The sequence below is a fragment of the Akebia trifoliata genome, chromosome 4, assembly GCF_017979445.1.
Source record: "Akebia trifoliata isolate Shusen 1 chromosome 4, ASM1797944v1, whole genome shotgun sequence".
Lineage (NCBI taxonomy): Eukaryota > Viridiplantae > Streptophyta > Magnoliopsida > Ranunculales > Lardizabalaceae > Akebia > Akebia trifoliata.
Genome location: NC_141378.1, coordinates 2,405,095 through 2,424,824, shown reverse-complemented (window position 1 = coordinate 2,424,824; position 19,730 = coordinate 2,405,095). Strand labels below are relative to the sequence as shown.

Here is a 19,730-nt window from a genome sequence, read left to right as displayed (position 1 = left end):
TGATTGAAGTGGAAACTTCTGAAGAAAGGGGAATAAAAATGTACTTTCAACAGTTACCAAAGCTACATCAAGTACAAGTCTAACCAACAGCAATTAGACTAAAAACTAAATTGAAGGGGGAAAAAATGCCAGTTATAGAAAAAGGTAAGCAAATCCACATAAAATAAAATTCGAGAGTGCACATATATGCAAGTTAACTCTTAACAACAATTATACCAGACTGACTGACAAGATAAAGCAAAAGCATGCTACCAACGTTAATGTTGACATGGCCATACTTTGAATTTACAGACAAATGTTAACCAACGGATTTGAAAACTCTCTATCTAAGATAGCATAAAAAGGCACAAATGGGCTTGTGGGGTGTGTGCTGAAACTCACTTGCTTACACTAAAATGCATACCAAACTCAGCTGGTAAGGAGCTCTTGTAAGCATTTGCAACAGCTCCGGCTGTTTCAGACAGATCCCTCTTCATTTGCGAAATTGTTGATTCCATGTACTCTTTGTACTTTGAGATTGAATCGACGAGAGAAAGGAGCTCACGCGCACACATCTGGGTTTCTTCATCAGTTTGCTTGATCACATCTTGCAACTTTGCATCAGAGATCTGCGCAGAAACTTTTGGATTAATCAGGAAACCCATCCTATTATTCCCATTACTGCTACATTCAAAATAGTAAATCGGGAAAAACAAACCGCACCCTCAGAAACTCTTCTGCTTCTCTTTCCATGGTTTCCAAGTTATGTCTCCCTCTCTCAACATCTTCAATCATTCTTTTAGCTTCTGCAGCACATCTGGATGTGTACTCTTCTGTTTCCTTCTTCATCAAGCTTAATTGAGATTCAACCTGAAAATATGAGTCAATTACCATAAGATTACCTGTCACAGCAGTTCTTGCACAAATAATTCCAGGAAGTAATTCAGATATGTAAATATTTTATTTATTTCAATAAAATGTCCTATGACCTAACAACAATTTAAGCTTTGAAAACCAATAGACTTTTGATAAAGATTGTTTAAAACTCAACAGATGAATAAAACTGTGAGAACAAAGTCCTTGGACCTTTCTGTCTCAGTTTAGCTTCACATTCTTGATTATAAAGCCCAATTTGAATCAACTGTGACATTTCTCATTTTTGAATTTCCAACCACTGTTACCACTTGTGTCCTATTATGCAAGGAGAATAATCTCTTGTTGGTGCAACCACAGCACAAAATAAGTACCAAAAATGAAAGATAAATAGCCATTGTGTATAAGTGCATCAACTCATATGGGGTTATATTGTTTGTTTATTACTCCACGCAAAACCACTTTTTGTAGGGTACTATGGGGTACCAACCAGTATGTATAGAAGGTTGGTTTCAACAAGTTAAAGCACACAACATTGATAAACGAAAATCATACAGGAAAATGACATAATAACTAAAAAAGGTGTGTTCCGACTTGAGTACTGTGATGCCATTACCAAGGAAAACAAAGGACAAAGAATGCTTCCACTATAACATTCTAAAGAACATTAACCTTGAGGAGAACCGATAAAAAAAACCTCAGAGAAAACTTCAGCAAGATAGCCAAATTCCAGCACCAAAAAAGAATGTTTATTTGATGTTATTCTCATGCAGATCTTATTGAATGTTGAATATAACATGAGCATGAATATGTTAATGACTAGCAGCATTCCATGAAATAGAGATCTGGTATACATACTACATCAATTTGAGATTGAAGTTCAGTGAGACGGTTTCTTTTTGCCTCGAGTTTAGTAGCATTTTCTCGGGATTGTTGCTGGAGGGAAATCAACTCCTCCAGCTTTGCCATGGAGCTTCTCTTTATCTCATCCGCAAAAGAATTAAGTGCGGGTTTTAGTGTCGATTTGTAGTCGATCCCCAAAACATCAGCTGGTGTCGATCCTTTGGGATTCAGCATATACTGAAGATCATTTCCAAGCTTTAACCTGGAAACCATAAAAAAGACATAAATCATAGGGCATTCATTAAATACAACCTCACACTTAGTTATAGACTTACGAAGTCGAAATTAAGAATAAAACTCTCAAAGATAAACAAAAGAGTTCAACTCAGTCTGAGACTCTCAGTTACTCGACAATTCACAGGGGAAGGATCATAATTACTATAGCTTGAAAACTGGTCAAGAAAGACTGCTGAAGAAATAAGTCAAAAACCACACAATCCATCCTGGCATTTACTAACATTTGGCTGATCCAGAAAAATATTTCAAAGCATTAATCAAGACGAAAGCCCCTATGCCCCCACACCAACAATAAAAAACAAAACAAAATGAAATGAAACCCGCTAAAGAGAAGCTCCTCCATCTACTTCCAAAGACCCTCCTCTCCCTTGTCCTCAATTTTAATCTTGAGGGAAAGGTTTCATTCCAAATTTGGTATCTCAATTTTAGATTAGATTTTTATAGTTATCAATTGAGATTGTACTTAATTATATTAAGATTCTAGATGATTAGACTGGATTGGCCTTCCTATCTTATCTTCAGGAATCAAGATATAAATAAAGGTAACTTTTGGTGAGGGATATGAAATATTCCCCCCCCCCCCCCCCCCCCCTCTCTTTCACACACAAACGAGCCATGATAAAGGAGGTCGACCCAATGGTTTTAAAAATCATCCGAGACAATATGAATCCCCTGAGTTATCTCGACATCATTTGTGAACAAGAAGACACCAGATGACCGAGTGTAACCCTTTTCCTCCTCCTCTTCTTCTTCTTCCTCCTCTGCCACTTTCTAGTTCACAGAACTGTAAAAGAACCCCATCATCTTGTCTGAGGTAACAAGATGACTTAGATGAATCATCTCATTATTGTCCATGGTTTTGAAATATTGTATCGATTGAATGTTTGGTTAATTAAAAAATTGATACACTATTGGCCGAAACATTTGAGACAAAATGATACATATCCGATACATGAATGTTTCGAGGTCAATGTTTCATATTGGTCTTGGCCGATACTGATATGTATTGACCAATACATTCTGATATTTTAATCCCCAATGAACAAGAAGGGATGGTTTTCAGATATTGAAAATCACAGGTTGGTTCCTTGAAGAGGCCATGTCAACGAAATTATACTAATTTTTCTAATTTATTATCTTTTTAGTATCAATTTCGTAACATATTTATAAAATGCAATGACAATAGATACTTAAGGCAGCAAATCAAGAATTGAGATTCAAAAGTAATCACCTCCTAATAGCCTGATTACATTCAATGGAAAGGCTCTCGAGCTCCTTGAACTTCTGCCCTAAAGTCACATCAACATCCCACGACTTCTCTTCCCACGAATTCCTTGCAATCTCCGCCTCTGCAATATCTCTCTCCACAACCTGTAACTCCCTCTTCATCCTCTCCACATCCCTCATGTTAACCTTCTGCGCATCAATCTGCTTCTTCAGCTCCTCATTCTCCTCACTAATCCTCCGACTCTCCTGAATCTTTGTTTCCAATTCCTTCTCTTTCTCCTCCAATCCCTTCTCCAAAGTTGCAACCCCACTCTTAAACCCATCAATTAAAGCATGAAATTTCCCTATATCCTCTTCTAACACAGATTTATCCTTCTCAAGCACTTCTCGAGCTGATGGCGCCGATCTCATTCCCTGTAACTTAGCCTCGAGATTCGCAACCTCATTTTCCAAGGATTCAACGTTTTTAGCCTCGGAATCCCCTTCTTGATCCAATTTCTCGGTAAATTCACGATCGAGAGCATCAACAGCTTCATCATCACCACGGATATAATGCGAGTAACAATCTAAGGCGTAAGCCAAGAGTTTGTTTTCTTGAAGGAAAGAGCGAGTCGTGTTCGTCGATGCAGACGATGAAATATGATCGTTATAGAGAGCGATCTCGACAAGCCAATGGATTACTGCAAGGAGAGAAGGCCAAGCGTGAGGAGTTCCAGGAGCTTTGAGAGCGGATTTGTTGAGTTTAAAGGGGCAATTTAGGTATTTTAGAAGAAGAGGGAGGTCTTCATCAAGTTTGATGTGGGCGGCTGAGATTGGCAAATCAAGACGGGTTAAGATGAATCTGATGGCTTCTGTGATGTCTTTGGCGGAGGGAAGAGGAGGTTTGAGGTAGAAAGGAGCAGAGTAGGAGGATAGATAGGCGTTGATGGTGCGGATGGCCATTGATTGGTAGGATCGGTCATTGATGGGAACGGTTGAGATGCGATTGATGGAAGGGCGACTGCTGCAGTAACTCGCATCAGAGTCACGGTTGCTAGTGGTGTTAAATTGACGGTTGAGATCGCTGGTTGATGAAGGTCTCTCTGATATTGAGGTGTCCTTTCCCCTTCGTCTTCCTCCTCCTCTCATCTCTCTCTTTCTTTCTCTCTCTCTCTCTCTCTCTCTCTCTCCACTGTGTGGTGCTTCCCGCCTAAAACCTAAAAAAAAAAGTTGAAAAAGACACATTTGAAGAAGAGAGATCATACTCCTTATGTTTCCAAACTAATGAAATGCGCCTTGACCTAAGTCTCCAAAACGACAAAATGACTTAAATGCCCTAGTTCTCAATCTCTGATTTTATTCCCAAAACAAATCATAAACAAAAATTAAAAAATATTATCAATCTGAGAAATTTTGAGATTAACCAAGAAAATATATAAATTACCAACAAAAAATTGACTAATGAAATTTATTATAAATTAATTTAGGGTAGTAATAAACTGATATTACAAGGTGTTGTGTGTGAATGAACTCTGTAAGTGTTTTTTTTTTTTTTAATAGTATATTTATATTATTAATTAAAGTTGGTTTGCTAGTAGAATCTTTCTTTTATTATATGCTGTGATTTCACATTAAAATTACTTGTAATGTCTATTCATCTACCTTACTTGGTTCATCGGTTTGAATTCGGGTATACAAACTATAAGCATAATTATAATGTTAAAAATTCAAAGTTAAATAAAAATAAAATAATCTAAATTTTAAATATGAACAATGAAAACAAATATAATAAATCGGTTTGATTCACCAAATCAATTAAAAAATTATTTGATTTGTCAAATCAAATGTTTTGATTCGTCGAACTCAACCAAAATTCGATGGGTTCATGATTTGCTAAATTTTACGAATCAAGTACAAAGTGTACCGCGAATTGGTTCATTTCATACCAATTCGTATTTTGAACTAATAGCAATGAATAGGTTAATATAACTATTTATAACATAGGGATGTGTTAATATCACAATCCTTGATTTACTTAAGTAAACCATAACTAAAAGTCGTGAAAAGAGTAAAAATTACCATAAATTTTGGAGAATGTACAAGAAAACGTGTAACAATTACCAATAAAAAATATATAATTTATTAAAATTAGTTATATTTTATTTATTAATCGACACACAATCATAATATTTGATTATAATTCAGTTGTAAATACATATTCATTAAAAATTATAAGAATAATAAAATTATAATATATATCATAAAAAAACCTAGTGAGTGAGAATTAAAATGTGTAAACATTTTCTATCATGAAAATATGGTTATTTAAAACATTAAGTAGTGGCCCCACATTTATATGAAATGAATAGTGTGTCCCACATTATATGATTTTCTATTTTTTATTGTGCTTTGCATTCTTAAATCTAGGGCTCCCAGTGAATCTGTTGCGGACCCGATTGGGTCCATTTGATACCAATATGGTAAGGATCGTATTGAACCCATAATTGATTTGATAAGCATTGGATCAACTTTTGTCAAATTGACCTTTTATCGAATTACAATATTAAGATCCATACCCTATCCTATAACAATTGGGTCGGACCCTGATCGGACCAAACCCAATTCAATATACAAAATCTAAATGATCTTTATATATATTGAAAATATACAATATAAATTATGGACTTTCTATTAGTTTTTTAGATTGGGCCCTTGGATCTAAAATGATTGATCCAGATCTAATAGGTTTAAAAATAATTCCATGTACATGTTCATTTTCACATTATTTATGAGAAGGATATAAGATTTATTTTTCATATTAGTTTTACGACAAATTCATAAATAATTCATCTAGTTTACTTTTTTGTTTTTTAGGATATAATATAATTTAAGGTTTTAGAAGTAAATAAGATATTGGTAAGATGCGTAGATAGTATTTATTTATTTTTTATTTTTAGTAACTAGGCCAAGAAACATCCCCACATTTGGTGAGACTAATCTACCTGGCTGCACACACCATCCAACACCCTATCACGTGTTCAACATCTACATAGCCACATTTTTGTCTAGGGGTGTGTAGAGATTAGAAGACATGATTTGGGGAGCAAATCCAGTCGCTCCTCACCATCTCAACTAACCTTCGATGGGTATGTCGAGAGTTGTTCTCATGACTTAGGTTCAAACCGCATTTTTACCTTAATAACTAACTACCTAGCTTGACTATTAATACTAACTACTATTTATTATTAAATAATAATAAAAAATTAAATGTGATATGGGTGAAAACTAAAACCATACAAAGTATACGTGGAAGGCTATGGATGAGTGAGACAGAAAGTATTACAACATATATGGGTAGCAAATCATCTCTCTTTCTTATATTTTTGGGCACTTTTCTTTTCCTGTGAGTCTCACTCACCTACGCAACCTTCGCGAAAACGAGAGGGGTCAGATGCTCCTCTCCCGCTCGTAACTCACGACCTTTCAATCTTCGAACCCTACTCATCTTTAATCGATTTCCAGGTACTTGGATTTCGATTCTAGGTTTTCGATTTTCAAAAACATTTGTTCTCCAAATATTTGAACATTTATTTCTCCCTCTGATAATTGTCGATTGGATTTTTATGAAATTCTTGGAATATTCTTGAGTCTTAAATGTACGACTTGTAGAGCTCAAGCCCATGTGTTTGTGATTTTGTTTATTATATAATATTTGCGTGGAATCTGGCAGATTTCTTCTATAAATATATAATCCAACTGTCTCGCCCTGGATTCAAGTTGTTTAGATCTTTATGAGGGTTTCATTTGGGGGATTGTTGAAATTTTGAGAATTTCTATCTGTTTATATACATTTTGGTCTCTTTAATTAGTTCGTATTGGATCTGGAATTGCTGAAATTAACCTTCCCTAGGTTAAGGTGTCCGGTCGGCGAAATTAGGTTTGATTTCCGAAGAATTACAACTCTGGTACTGTTTTTCTATGTTCATTTTAATAAATATGCCTGCTTTTATGATCACTGCTATAGTTTTCCGGTTTTTCTCATGATATTAAGCAAACATTTACGTGATGCATGATAAAATTACTGTACTTGTTTATATTTTTCCCAATACAGTATTTATCTCCCTCTTGTTTAGAATTCTGTATCAAAAATTGATATTCTCCACTGGGCATGCAAATGATGAAAAAAAATAAAAAAAAATTGAACCTTAAATTGGCTAACAAACATGGTTTTAGAACTTATCCCCAAGTCATCTCAGATATAAATGAGTGGGGTATCCAGTGTTGTTGACCCGTCTCAGCGACTCGTCCAAGATCCTATGTCTTGGACGAGATTTTGAAGATCTCATCCGAGTCATCCCAGCCTCGTATGAGATTTAAAACTATGCCACCACCCCTCTCTTTGAATATGTTATTTCCAACCTTGGATAACCTGTTGAAGAGACATCAATGGGTGTTTGAAAGCCTTTACCTTGAATTGGTTGGTGATAAGTAAGACCATATGTATGGTGATATCTGGATTACTGTTTGTCCTTAGGAATTTGTTTAAAACAATTTTTTACTAAAAGGTAGCACCATCAGCTTCACCCACACATGTTGTTGACATTATCACCAATAGTTCTAGAGGTCGAAATTCCTAAACAATCTGAAGAGCTCATAACAATCATCCAGAGGTTTTAGACTGGTATGGAACGTTCCTGATCTGGTCCAAATAATCTTTCAGCTTGTTTAGCAAGCACATCCAGGATTTATTAGAAGAGAGTTTCTTCGTTTTTCAGGTAACTGATTTGTTTACCATGTCATCTGTGAATAGGGAATGCTCTTTTCCCTTTTCTACTGTAATTAATCTTGAAACTCTATAATGGGCTTTATAAGCTATTTAATTTTTTCTAATCAATGCCGATGTTCAATCTGCAAGTTTTAGTAGCTTGAAAAATATTAACTTAAGGTTATTTTTTCTACGAAATGGAAAAGAAAAAAAAAAAAAAAAGATGTAGGCAAGCCTTCAATATTTGATGTTACTTGTGTTATGTCCAGGATGACTAAGAATCAAATACCTTAATGCCCAACTCTAAAGGTGTGATCAAGTGATACATAGTCAGCTTCATGCATTTTTTTCCACGTTTGATTCATTTTTCAAATGGAAAGGTACTTTTTAAGAAAATGATTTCCAATAAATCATTTAATTAGGAATGGATTTTTTTTTTTTTTGGGGGTGCTTGGCTGCATGTTATCAACCCTATATATATATGTTATTTGTGTTCTATTTAAATGTTGAAAGAAAATAACTGTCTTGTTACATCCTCTCTATTTGTTTTAGCCTCTCATGGATAGCTTTTTCTCTACATCGTACTCACTTGAACCCAATTGTTTGTGAATGTTTAAACACTTCTTTATTAAATTTGAGGAGGTTTAATAAATGTGTTATATTTGTTGTCTCATTGATATGGCTTGATTTTTTATAAGGCCGTTTCTTCTCGAGGTGGTCCAATGAACCTTTTGGCTTTGTAATGCAATTGTCACAGAGGATTCCTCCACATACATTATTTTTGGATTATCAAAGGAGATTAGTAGACATTTTTTGAAGATAGAAGATGCTCTATATCGAGATATGTTATACCATTGTATATTGATGGAGTGTAATTTTATGTTAGAATAGTTCAACAGGATCCCAATTACAAAATTACTTTGGAAATTGCGATCATCCTCATTTATATTAGTGGTAAGAAATTGGATATTTATCTGTCGTTACTTTGCGAGAGAGGTGTGTGGGTTTTTCTATACTTTTGGGACCAATTGGATATTTCAAAGATGTGTTGAAGCTTATTTAAGGGTGCCACAATACCTTCTCTTCTTGGGAATAATTTAATACTTCCTTTCTATTTTGATAGAAAGGAATTGATGTATTTTAGGATAGATCAAATACTTTGGATGAGTGCTAAACATCAAAGCTTTGTCTTATATTTGTTTAGCACCTACCTCTTCTAGAGTTTAGAAGTGAATGGCCAATTCGACGGGATTCTTGATTGGATCAGGAATTCAATCTCAATGATGAATCCATTTGATGACTCCGATATTGTTATTCACGACATTGATTCAATTCAATATCATCAGAATGCTATTCATCCCATTGAATTTATAGGAGAAACATTTATCATCTTTATGGGATTAGATCCGGGAGAAACAGTTATTTTTTCAACTGGTCGGGGGGGGGGGGGGGGGGGAGGGATATTGTATGCCATTAGCAGACATAGGTTTCAAGGATCTACAGATCCTGAGTCAACTTGGGATTGGAGGCCAATGAGTTGATAATGCCATTTTCAGCTTCTGTATTTTGACAAATTTAAACCATGAAGCACTTTTGGGGGACAAAAAGTGGGATGAGACCCCTGAGTGTGTGGAGACTGTATTGACATTTTTGGGCAAGATCTATACTACTTACTGAAGGATGTACTAAGATGAACTTTTTCAGCTGTCAAATCTTCACTTTCCCAACTTATTTTGGGATTTGGGACAGTTAATATCATGCAAGATTCACAGGACAGGCCTTTCACTGACCACAAGCAGTATTTTAAGGTTTTGCATCCCTTCGCTAGATCCCGCTCTCAATGAAGGTTCATTGTTTGGTCTTGCAATTGAAGGGCAAAAAATTGACAATTAATGTTGTCAAAAGAGTCCCCGGCTTTATTAATGGCAGCACTTATTGGTGATATTTTATGGAAATCACCTATCCAAAAAAGAATACGAAAGTATTTTGTAGAGATCATTTATTTACTTATATGCCTTCCAAGATGACCTTTTCTTGATTCTACAAGTCTGGCGGAAAAAGTGCAATTTGTGCTTGTTCGTGGCGGAAAAAGTGCTACATATTGCCAGTAGGTCTTGAAGTGGGTTTTAGTGAGGACCCTTTCTTGATTCTGCAAGCCTGGGATTCAGGTATCAGCAACCCTGCAATTCGTGCCTTGTTCTTGGCAGAAAAAGTGCTACATATCCACAATAGGTCTTGAAGTTGGTTTTGGTGATGGGGGAAAGTAAGGTAATTATACTTGACAAGGAAAAAAGAAGAAAGTGGAGGTAATTGTGTCCAGCAGCAGCAATGATCTGAAGTTATGGTGGTGTCTGGAGCTGGTGCATTTTTTTTGGGGATCTTGTTACTACCACACCCGTTCAGTTATTTGAAGGTGCCATTCTACCCTGGAAGTGATTAGGTAAGCTGGTAGGGGTGTCTTTTCACTTTGGAGGATGATTTGTATTTTACATTTTCTTCTACTTTTTTCTTTGAAGAATTTCACATGCCAGGACATATTCTTGCTCCTGTAGTTGATTCCATGTAAAAGCATGTTTGATTCTGAGAGTCTAGGGGAACTAACTAGACATCTTATGGAACTAACCAGACAAAACACAAGCTCCGTAGAACTGCCTTTTTCTCCTTTTTTTTTTTTTTTGAGGGGTTGGGGGAGGGTATTCTGAGATTTGGACTTTTTACTGTGCATTTAAGATACTTTTTTCCCTGCACAAGGCAAAGATAATGTACAAGGAGAAGCCTTGGAAAGAATATATTACAAACCCATTAAGGTTTTCCTATCTTCACCTTTACTGAACATTTCATCTCAGAAACCAAATCCAGCTGGTTTTTTGGAACTGCTTGTAACTGGAATTTCCAGCACAGTGTTTTTCTTTTGAAATGGAAACTTCATTGACGCTTGAGGCTATGAGTGGGTCCCTTGATGTAAGGTTCCATACCTTTGCCATGGTGTGGAAGACATAAGCTGCTGAAAGAGAGGATGTATTGAGAAATCGTTCAAGCTCACTTGCATTTATATCTAAATAAAACATTGTTCTCCTTTGAATATTTAGCAATGTGACTTGAATTCGGGCCTACTTGTATTGAAATCTAGTTTCCTGCTTTCTACCTATGCTTCCCAATTTGTTCACACACTATTTTTGCATTTAATTTAGCTTTTCTTTGTTTATTTTCCTCAATCTGACTTTTCTCAACTTTTGAATTTGTTGAATAAATTTCAGCTTCTTTTTCGAAGATGGCAACAGGTACTAGGAGCCGACGTAGACTTACTTCTCATCATTACAGGTCAACTCCATACCCATTGCCATCTTGCCGTCTGGGGGTTTTGGAGAAGGAAATGCATAAGAAGGAGAACGAAATTCACCAAAAGAAATCCAAGATAGCATTGGAGAAGAAGGATTGGGAAGATGCAACTTGTTCAGTCTGCATGGAGTACCCTCATAATGCTGTCCTCCTCCTCTGCTCCTCTCACGACAAGGGATGCCGTCCCTACATGTGCGGTACCAGTGATCGGTATTCTAACTGCCTTGACCAGTTTAAGAAGGCCCATACCAAAGTAGCATCACCACCAGTGAACAACTCAAGTGTAGGTTCAGGTTCCGGATCACCTCCTGAGAAGTGTGAAGTAATGGAGCTTGCATGCCCTCTCTGCCGAGGGCAGGTGAAGGGGATGACGGTGGTTGAACCTGCACGTGAGTATCTGAATGCGAAGAAGCGAAGCTGCACTCAGGATGACTGCTCGTTTATTGGAACATATAAAGAACTCAGGAAGCATGTGAAGCAAGAGCACCCTTGTGCACGTTCGTGGGAAGTAGACCCCATACATGAACAGAAATGGAGACGGCTTGAGCACGAAAGAGAGCGTGATGATGTGCTTAGCACAATAAGATCATCAATGCCAGGGGCGATGGTCTTGGGAGATTATGTAATAGAGGGAAACCATCATGACTTTGATACAGATGATGAGGATGTGGAAGCTGACGAGGATGACGGGGGTTCTGAAGTAGGCTTTGATGGTACGGGTTTATTCGACTTTTTATTCCTTTTGCAAGCATTTAGGCCTGCAGGGAGTGGCAACCTCAATGCACGCCTAAGGAGGCTTGAGAGGGGTCGCCAACGAATGTTGGATGGAGTAGGGGGAGGTGTTGGAATCCCTACAGCTGCATTTGAAGGAGACAACAATGATGGGTACCCAGTTAGCCGCAACAGGGGTAGAGTGTTGGGTCGTGGAAGATCGGAGAGGAGACGGAGACGTAGAAGCCAGCGGAGGAGGTCGGTGGTAGATGTGACTTAAGGAATAGGAAACGGGGATGCGATGAGATGTGTAGGCTTTTAGTTATTATTTAACATAAGGCATTTGATTATCTTGTCCCCTCAATTACATGGATATGTTGTTGATTTAATTGTGGAATTCTATGTGAAAAATGGACTCAAAAATGAGAAGAAAAGAAAAAGATAGCTCGATCTTTTTCTCTTTTTTATTGTTAATTTATTTTATTTTTTTCACTTTTTTGTTCATCTGGTGTGTTGAGAGTCCTTGCATTGCAATTGAACAACATGCTTTCTCTGCTAATGGTATATTGGGTGTGACAGTTATGACTTGTACTAGTTTTGTTAATGTGTCAAGGAACAGATTCTGGGCATCTGTAAACCCTAGAGTCCTAAACTGGAGCCTAGATACTGAACACAGGAGTTTGAACTTTTGAATCAGTTTGATTCTGATATTTTCTTCTAATACAACGATATTTCATTAATGGATCTGATCTGATTTATTTTAATTTATGGTGGCCATACTATTAGTTCTTGCTCTTTAATTGATAGTTCTCACAATTATTTGGGAAATCTTTGGTTATGGACTTATTTGTTCTACAGAAGATTGGGTTAAATTTTTAGAGGAAAAATGGCTTATTATGGGAAGATGGTTATTTTTGTTGTCGTAACACTAGTTTTGAATGCATTAAGGTTATAGTACCTGAAGTAATTGATACTCTTATGTTGAATGCAAATTATACACCAATCAAACTAAGAGAACAATTATAGAAGATTATGATACAAGACTACACTGTGAAACTGACCGTTCAAATCAAACTTTTCTCCATTCAAAAATATAATTTTGTTTCAAAATACCATTACAGTATATGACAACTTTACCTTTTAGTACATGCAGCACTTCCATGCATGAATTGAGATCAATCAATTGGAGGGCAACCCTTGAAAATACCGTAAGTCCAACATTCTTGTGCAATGGAAAAAAAAAGGAAGAAATTCCATAAATTGGATCTTAATGATCCTTGAAGAATATTTTTGCAATGGAAAAAAACATAAAATTTGATCTTAATCATCCTTAAAAGAAGTACAATTTTAATACACCATCTGCAGTCCAGAGGGATGCATAGGTGGATTGCGTTTACAGTCTGGAGCTAAGGCACGATGGGCTGCACACAAGCATATACGATTCGATGCAAAGTTTGCCAATGCATCCACCACCCCTGCTTGTTGCCTACTCGAGCCTTATTCAAGAACTTCACTCCCAAGGGAAAGAGCATCTTTGAAGAGCCTGAACAGATTTGAGCTATATATGTCTGTCATTAAACACATGGATTATTTGTAGCCTGAAACAATGATATATCACACAGAGGAGAGTCATATATCCTATATCTTTTTATCAATCATGAAATTTTATGCTGCAATGCTACAATATCTGTGACTTAATACAGGTGCAAGTCCTAGCTGCCAACTTTGGCATAGCAAGGACAGATCCGTTTGAGATGTTCAACCACCAAAATCCAGTATTTCCCTCTTCATCAAATTCATACCCAGTATCAGTGCCATCCCGGCAAGTCTTAAATTTTTTAAAATTGAAATCACCTGAAGTGGCGCGTGAAATCAAGATGGAAGGGAGTGTCATGGGATCAAGTCAAGATGGATGCATCCTCTGACCAGTTTGGTTTGCCTGAACAGCTGACTTCACCTGCAAATAATCAGGGAAAAAAATATTCATTCCACAGCTTCTCCGAGTTCCTAATACAAGATCAACACAAATGACTACATTAACTCCTCGACTTTGATTAAAATGTAATTACCTATTCCGGATTTGTTATGATGCATGGCATTGTCACAGAGACGAATTCAAACCTTCCATTTTCCAGATTTAACCCAGTATTTACATTAATTTTAAATATCAAAGAACTGTTTTTCCCTTGTTGCACAAGCATTTTGAGTAGAATTAACCAGATCCTGTAAAAGTTTGGCCTCTTCCAGGCCACTTTCTCAGTGCTCTTCACTTGCAGGCTCTCATGTGCTTTCAGTGACCATGAGCTGGCAGCCTCTTTTCCCTGGGAAGCTTTGGTTTGAGCATAGGCTCTCTGATTATAATGACCCATCACATGTTCTTCTTTCTGAACGGGGTTTTGATCCATCTTTTCGCCTCTGTAGCATTGGTAGACCCTCTCGGCTGTAATGTTTCCAAACAAGAGCTCTGCACTCTTGTTGGTGACAAGCAATGGGATGTAGTCTGATTGATCCCATACATATAGCTGCAGCAAATAAAAAAACAAAAACAGAGCTATCAGAGGTCAATCATGCTTTGGCATTTTAAAAGAGCAGCCAGAGTGCTAAGAATAGTGTGGACATTATGCAAAATATTAAAAAAGAAGAAGCAGAAGATGCTCAAATGATGCAATCCATACACAAATCATCCATACACTCATTTCAAGGATAATGGGAAAAGTGAAGAAAGCACAGAAAATTTAGTGTAAACGTTTCAAATCCTGGGAAACCCGCAGTCTCAGCATTCTCTACAACACCCGAAGATACTTTCCAAAATAATGATTTTAACATGGCTTCCATGTTTTACAAACAGATTGAAACAATGTTTGCATCTAGTGTCAACAAGGATGTGGCATGCATATTTCTGTTTAGGCATGTCTCGCTGCAGACAGTTGGAAATAAACAGGTTTGTTGAAATATCGATCCCCCAAAAGGCCGAAACCAGATATGCCGACTCGCCCATATACTTATTACAAATGTTAAGTGATATATTTTTAAAAAAGTTCAGTTCAAGTTTAGTATACTTGAGAAAAGAATCCATTTTAATAAGCTGGCATCTGTTATAATCATATAAATAATGGTTGAAAACAAAATTTGAATAAATTTGGAGTTGTTTAAAAAAAATTTGTTGTTGTGTGTCCCAACAAATGGGTACGACATGGAAAATATGGAGTATCCTTATGATATAGGTATTAAGGAGCATATGCTTGATATCTATAGGTTTTAATAACCACATTTCAAGAAGCAAAAAGGAGTTCAAATCATTCTGAACATTAATCCTAGATTTACCTAACCAAAAGAGCTTTCTTTCCCCACCATTTCAAGGGGAGCATTCTGCCTTTTCGGATAAATGAAAGAGGAAAGAAGAGTTCCTTTACCAGAAATGGTTTATATATCAAGCATGCGACATGAAGGCAATTGGACCTTTTCTGAAAATAGAGTGGAGCCATGTTCTTCTCCAATAAAGACCTTTCGCAAGAGAATGAGAAAGAATAATTAACCTTAATAGGAACTGCAACAAAAAACAACCTCTGAAACAGAGTGATAGATCAAGCTTGCATACCCATATTCTAAATCCATAGGATAACCACATAACTTGCAGCCCATACAAATGAGATCTTCTGCTATTTTATTATCTCCTATCATAAACAGTCTCTTGCTGACAAACATCCTTTCCTTATCAAATTCTCCATCAGTTCTACACGTAAATGGCAGAAAAATTTCACCCACACATGCATAAAAGGCGGCCTTGCAGGATATGGTTAGGCATGATATTTCTGAAATTGAGACGCAATCGCGATATTTTTCTTCTTTATGAACCTTCCAATTTTTCAGAAGTTTCCTGTTCTGTAGTGCAATGCTTTTGGTCAGTGAAATCCTGCAAGCATGTAATATGACGGAACACAAACTATATTTTTAGATCCAGCATTAAAGACAGGCTTGAATGAAAACAAAATCATAAGTGACAGGTTTACCATCATAAAAAAAACTCCTATCTGAATACATTATATAGGATGCATGCAAAAGTAATGGTTTGAGGCACATGTGACTTGACTGTTTTGAGGAAACTGAAGTGAAAGTTGATGAAAAAGGTACACTATAAATGGTATAGAGAATACTTGATAGGTATGCAGCTGGACACTGTGAAGTGTAGCTCCAGATCGTTGCACCCATTCTATCACCTTCTTCAGCTTTTCCTGTGTTGTAATCCCAACTCGGCGACGTGCTAGTAAGTCATCCACACCTACATTATCATGGAAAATTTATATTATTAATAGAAAGTAGTAAAACACATTTCTTAGTTTATATTCTCTCATAAAATTCAACCACAGAATAAAAATCAAGAGTTGGATGGCTTGTATCAGTCATAAAATACTTCACATGTTAGAAAATCTTAAAAGGGTGAAAGTCTCAGTTAAAAATCATGATGGAGGAAAAATAATTTACAATTATTTAAAAATGTTTTAGAATATTAAAGGCATGATATTGGTAACTTAGGAGTGTGTTCCAAGAGTCCAACTGGCAGAACTCAAGAATCCATGGAAGATTTGAGGATATGAAACCAACACCATAACCTATTAATAGTTGCAAATTGAGGAATTATCGCAAAGGGAGGTAACACTATAACCCCAAATAACAAAGAAAAGGTGATGGGAAGAGTGATATACCCTCGGACACAAGCAGTTCATAGGGATGGACTAAAGGTATTAGCGATGAGAACTGAACTGTTCTAGCCTCAACAACATCTCCAAATTTTATGATCTTTACATCTGGAGCAAGCAAAAAATATAATAAGATTTAAAACACAAAAACAATTCTCCCATTACCCAATTATACAATTCAATGAAGCAAAGATAGGAATGAAAAACCATAAACCACATGCATGAGTAGTATAAGACTGATATCCAATGAAGAATAATACAGTGGCAGATACATAAAACTCCAAACCAGTAAATCAATAGAGTCTAGAAAAAAGTACTTTCACATAAATAACGCATAATAAATAATTATGTTAACACAAAGATAACAAAATTAAATGGAATACAACTGCATATACTTCAACGCAAAAGAGTTCACCATTATTGTGGAACTTCTATGAGCCTTTTGAGGGCAAGCTAAAATTGAAAACACGAAAACCTTTGATGCCATTTACTCAAACGGATGACCATACTGAATTATTAGCAATAAACATACTTGTGACAAACCCTGTTTTAATCATCTAAAGAAGCTTCAAGGGGATGTACCATGTTAGAAGAAGTAAAAGAACATGCATTTACTCCAAAGGTCTACCATTACCATATGAGAAATTAGAAGGCCAAGGGCATGGAATTTAAATGGTTGAAAATCATGAATATTTCATTGTAATATTTCTAACTAGACATCGTTATAGTCACATTGATGTCTTGTAAGTAATTCTAGACAATAATTTAAATCTAAGATTTTCTTCCATTTTCTTCATATGAAGTTGTGATGTACTATATTTATGTTTTAAAACACAAAAGCATTTCTTGAAAGCAACAAAATATTATAGAAGATATGTGGCTAAAAACCATTTAGTACACAATAGCTAGACCCTGAAAGTAATGTATACAAAAATTATAGAAGCCAACACAAACATATCAAGTTAAACCCACAGAGAACACATTTATATAAGAAAATTATCTTGATTATAGAGACCTATCATTACATTACATGCGACCCTTCTGGAAATAAGATATGTTGCATAATTCAAAACCGAAGAACACAGGATCCTAACAACTGGGAATAACCCAAGGCTCAAAAATACCTTCTTTTAATTTAATTTAATTTAATTTTTTTTGCTCATTAGTAGTATTTACAGCATCAAATTTGGAAAATCAAAGGGATCTCGCTTCTCACTTTGTAACAAAATTACATCACCAGCAACTACCATCGACCCCATTTCCTTCTGCCACAGAGATACTGAGAAGTACAATCGTGTATCATCACCAACCTGAACGTCAGTCCTTAACAATGATCCTCTTTTTGAGGACTTAAACTTCTGCACAAGAATCAGTTGATTGTTAGCACCAATTAATTTAGTTCTTCAAGAAAATGAAGCTATAAGGACAGGTTTTAAGAAGATAGCTGACATTTCTTACATCATTGTTTTATTCTATCTTAGATAATCAACAAATTAAGCCACTTAAATTCAGTTGTAGTTCTTCGCAATGTTCGTGTTTTGGCTATAACTAACTCAATTCGTACACGAATTGTGTGAACTTGGACTTGTTGGATAGCTAATCGAATAATCTTTCCAAATGCACCCAAGGAAATTGAAACATTAGGGCACTTTTTAAGTTAGAAAAATGGAAAAATAAAAATAAAAATACATGAAGTTGCTGAGATTGAAATGCAACAGAAACTAATCAACAACAAAACTATGTACCCTAATCAACAACTGAAATTCGATTAAAACCAACAACTTGGAAAAGAGAGAGACAGAGAGAGAAGGGGAAGAAGAAGAGCAGATCAAGATTGATTGGTGGAGAGGGAGTTTGACCTGAATTGGTCGAGTTCTGTGGACGAATACGAGGAGCTGAACATAGTCGCCAATGTGGAGAGAAGCTTTCGAGAGATCGATTAGGGGTCCGTACCATCCGATTGCTGTCATCTCTCTCTCTCTCTTTGAGTGTGAAGGAGAAGAGAATAGGGTTTCAGATTTGTGCTATTGAGTTTGGCGCGCAAAACGATTTGAGCATGGATGAATCAATTTAGACATAAGCCCTCCATATTCTGCTAAATATATGAGATGCCCTTTCAAGCTAATGTCCAATATGTCCTCATCTACTCTTAGATCCCTTCATCTTCAAGCTCTAGCCCAAATCTTCATTTTTGTCTAACAATTCATCATCTTCAAGTTCACCAATCTCTAGGATAAATTATTTTTAACCTATTCAATTTTTACGTAATTGATTACCATTGGATTAGAGAATAAACTTTTTTTATTTGGATTAATGATTAGTTTTTAATTAATCTTAGGATTAATTGATTAGAATTTGGTAATATTTTTTTTTTTATATATATTCTAATTTTGAAAATTAGTGAGAAAGGCTAGGGCCTCTCTCTAAAAAGGGAGATGTCTTGACTTAAGTTCAAGGCCCTTATTGCCCACCAAATTTATCCTAACTTACCTGATATGTGTGATTTGTAGAGTATTGCATGTGCTTGGGGAATTTGAACTATAAATGATGCTTTAAGAGACTAATTGCCTTGTCTTTACTAATCAGACCTATAGATTTGAACATTCTCGTCATAAAAATAGAAAATAATATATATAAAAAAAACACAAAAAGAAAAGAAAATAAAGAATCAATAAAAAATATTAATTAAATCATTTTGGGTTTAAGAGATTGATCATCTTGCATTGATTTAGCAAGTCCAGTCTGTCGATTTGGTTAGTCTCTTAAATAAAAAATAATTTTATATTGAAGACATCGTGCCATTGGACAATAACGACCGACTGAAAATTTACAAAAAAGGAGGGACATTTTAGGAAAGACGGTAAATTAGGTATTGTTGAAATTTCAAGATAAATAAAAGTCATTTACCCGTTTTCGTAAAAGAAAGTATAAGAGCAAATTAAGATAAAAACAATATCTTTTTTGACCTGTTGGAAAATATATGTAGTTTTAAAAAATTATTTTAATAAATATTTAGAAAA

At 35.8% G+C, this 19,730-nt stretch overlaps 3 protein-coding genes across 10 annotated transcripts; 1 reads left to right on the top strand and 2 right to left on the bottom strand.

Annotated features, from left to right (window-relative positions):
• Positions 1 to 145: 145 nt before the first annotated feature.
• LOC147402909 (kinetochore protein NDC80 homolog) lies at positions 146 to 4,403 on the bottom strand. The gene is made up of 4 exons (XM_086438310.1): positions 3,224 to 4,403; positions 1,711 to 1,957; positions 703 to 849; positions 146 to 608 (listed from the first exon to the last, which is right to left on the bottom strand). Exons 1-4 carry the CDS (start codon positions 4,345 to 4,347, stop codon positions 378 to 380), a joined length of 1,749 nt encoding a protein of 582 aa, XP_086294436.1. The 5' UTR covers positions 4,348 to 4,403; the 3' UTR covers positions 146 to 377.
• Positions 4,404 to 6,563: 2,160 nt separating this feature from the next.
• LOC147402908 (uncharacterized) lies at positions 6,564 to 12,487 on the top strand. Of its 5 annotated transcripts, none has more exons than XM_086438306.1 (3): positions 6,609 to 6,720; positions 7,109 to 7,163; positions 11,221 to 12,487. In XM_086438306.1, exon 3 carries the CDS (start codon positions 11,235 to 11,237, stop codon positions 12,291 to 12,293), a length of 1,059 nt encoding a protein of 352 aa, XP_086294432.1. In that variant the 5' UTR covers positions 6,609 to 6,720; positions 7,109 to 7,163; positions 11,221 to 11,234; the 3' UTR covers positions 12,294 to 12,487. The 5 variants fall into 5 exon arrangements, with proteins under 5 accessions (XP_086294431.1, XP_086294432.1, XP_086294433.1 ...); XM_086438307.1 differs by lacking the exon at positions 7,109 to 7,163 and adding an exon at positions 8,233 to 8,343 and having other exon boundaries at positions 6,616 to 6,720; XM_086438305.1 differs by lacking the exon at positions 7,109 to 7,163 and having other exon boundaries at positions 6,564 to 6,720.
• On the bottom strand, positions 12,219 to 18,865 carry LOC147402907 (uncharacterized). 4 transcript variants are annotated; one of them, XR_015177355.1, is made up of 9 exons: positions 18,570 to 18,860; positions 17,927 to 18,068; positions 16,717 to 16,818; positions 16,168 to 16,292; positions 15,612 to 15,895; positions 15,427 to 15,517; positions 14,083 to 14,535; positions 13,868 to 13,970; positions 12,219 to 13,611 (listed from the first exon to the last, which is right to left on the bottom strand). XR_015177355.1 is itself a non-coding variant. In XM_086438303.1 (8 exons), the coding sequence occupies exons 1-7, from the start codon at positions 18,678 to 18,680 to the stop codon at positions 14,083 to 14,085; spliced, it is 1,308 nt and encodes a 435-aa protein (XP_086294429.1). In that variant the 5' UTR covers positions 18,681 to 18,860; the 3' UTR covers positions 12,219 to 13,970. The 4 variants fall into 4 exon arrangements, 2 of the variants coding, with proteins under 2 accessions (XP_086294429.1, XP_086294430.1); XR_015177354.1 differs by having other exon boundaries at positions 12,219 to 13,581; XM_086438303.1 differs by having other exon boundaries at positions 12,219 to 13,970.
• Between the last annotated feature and the right edge of the window lie 865 nt (positions 18,866 to 19,730).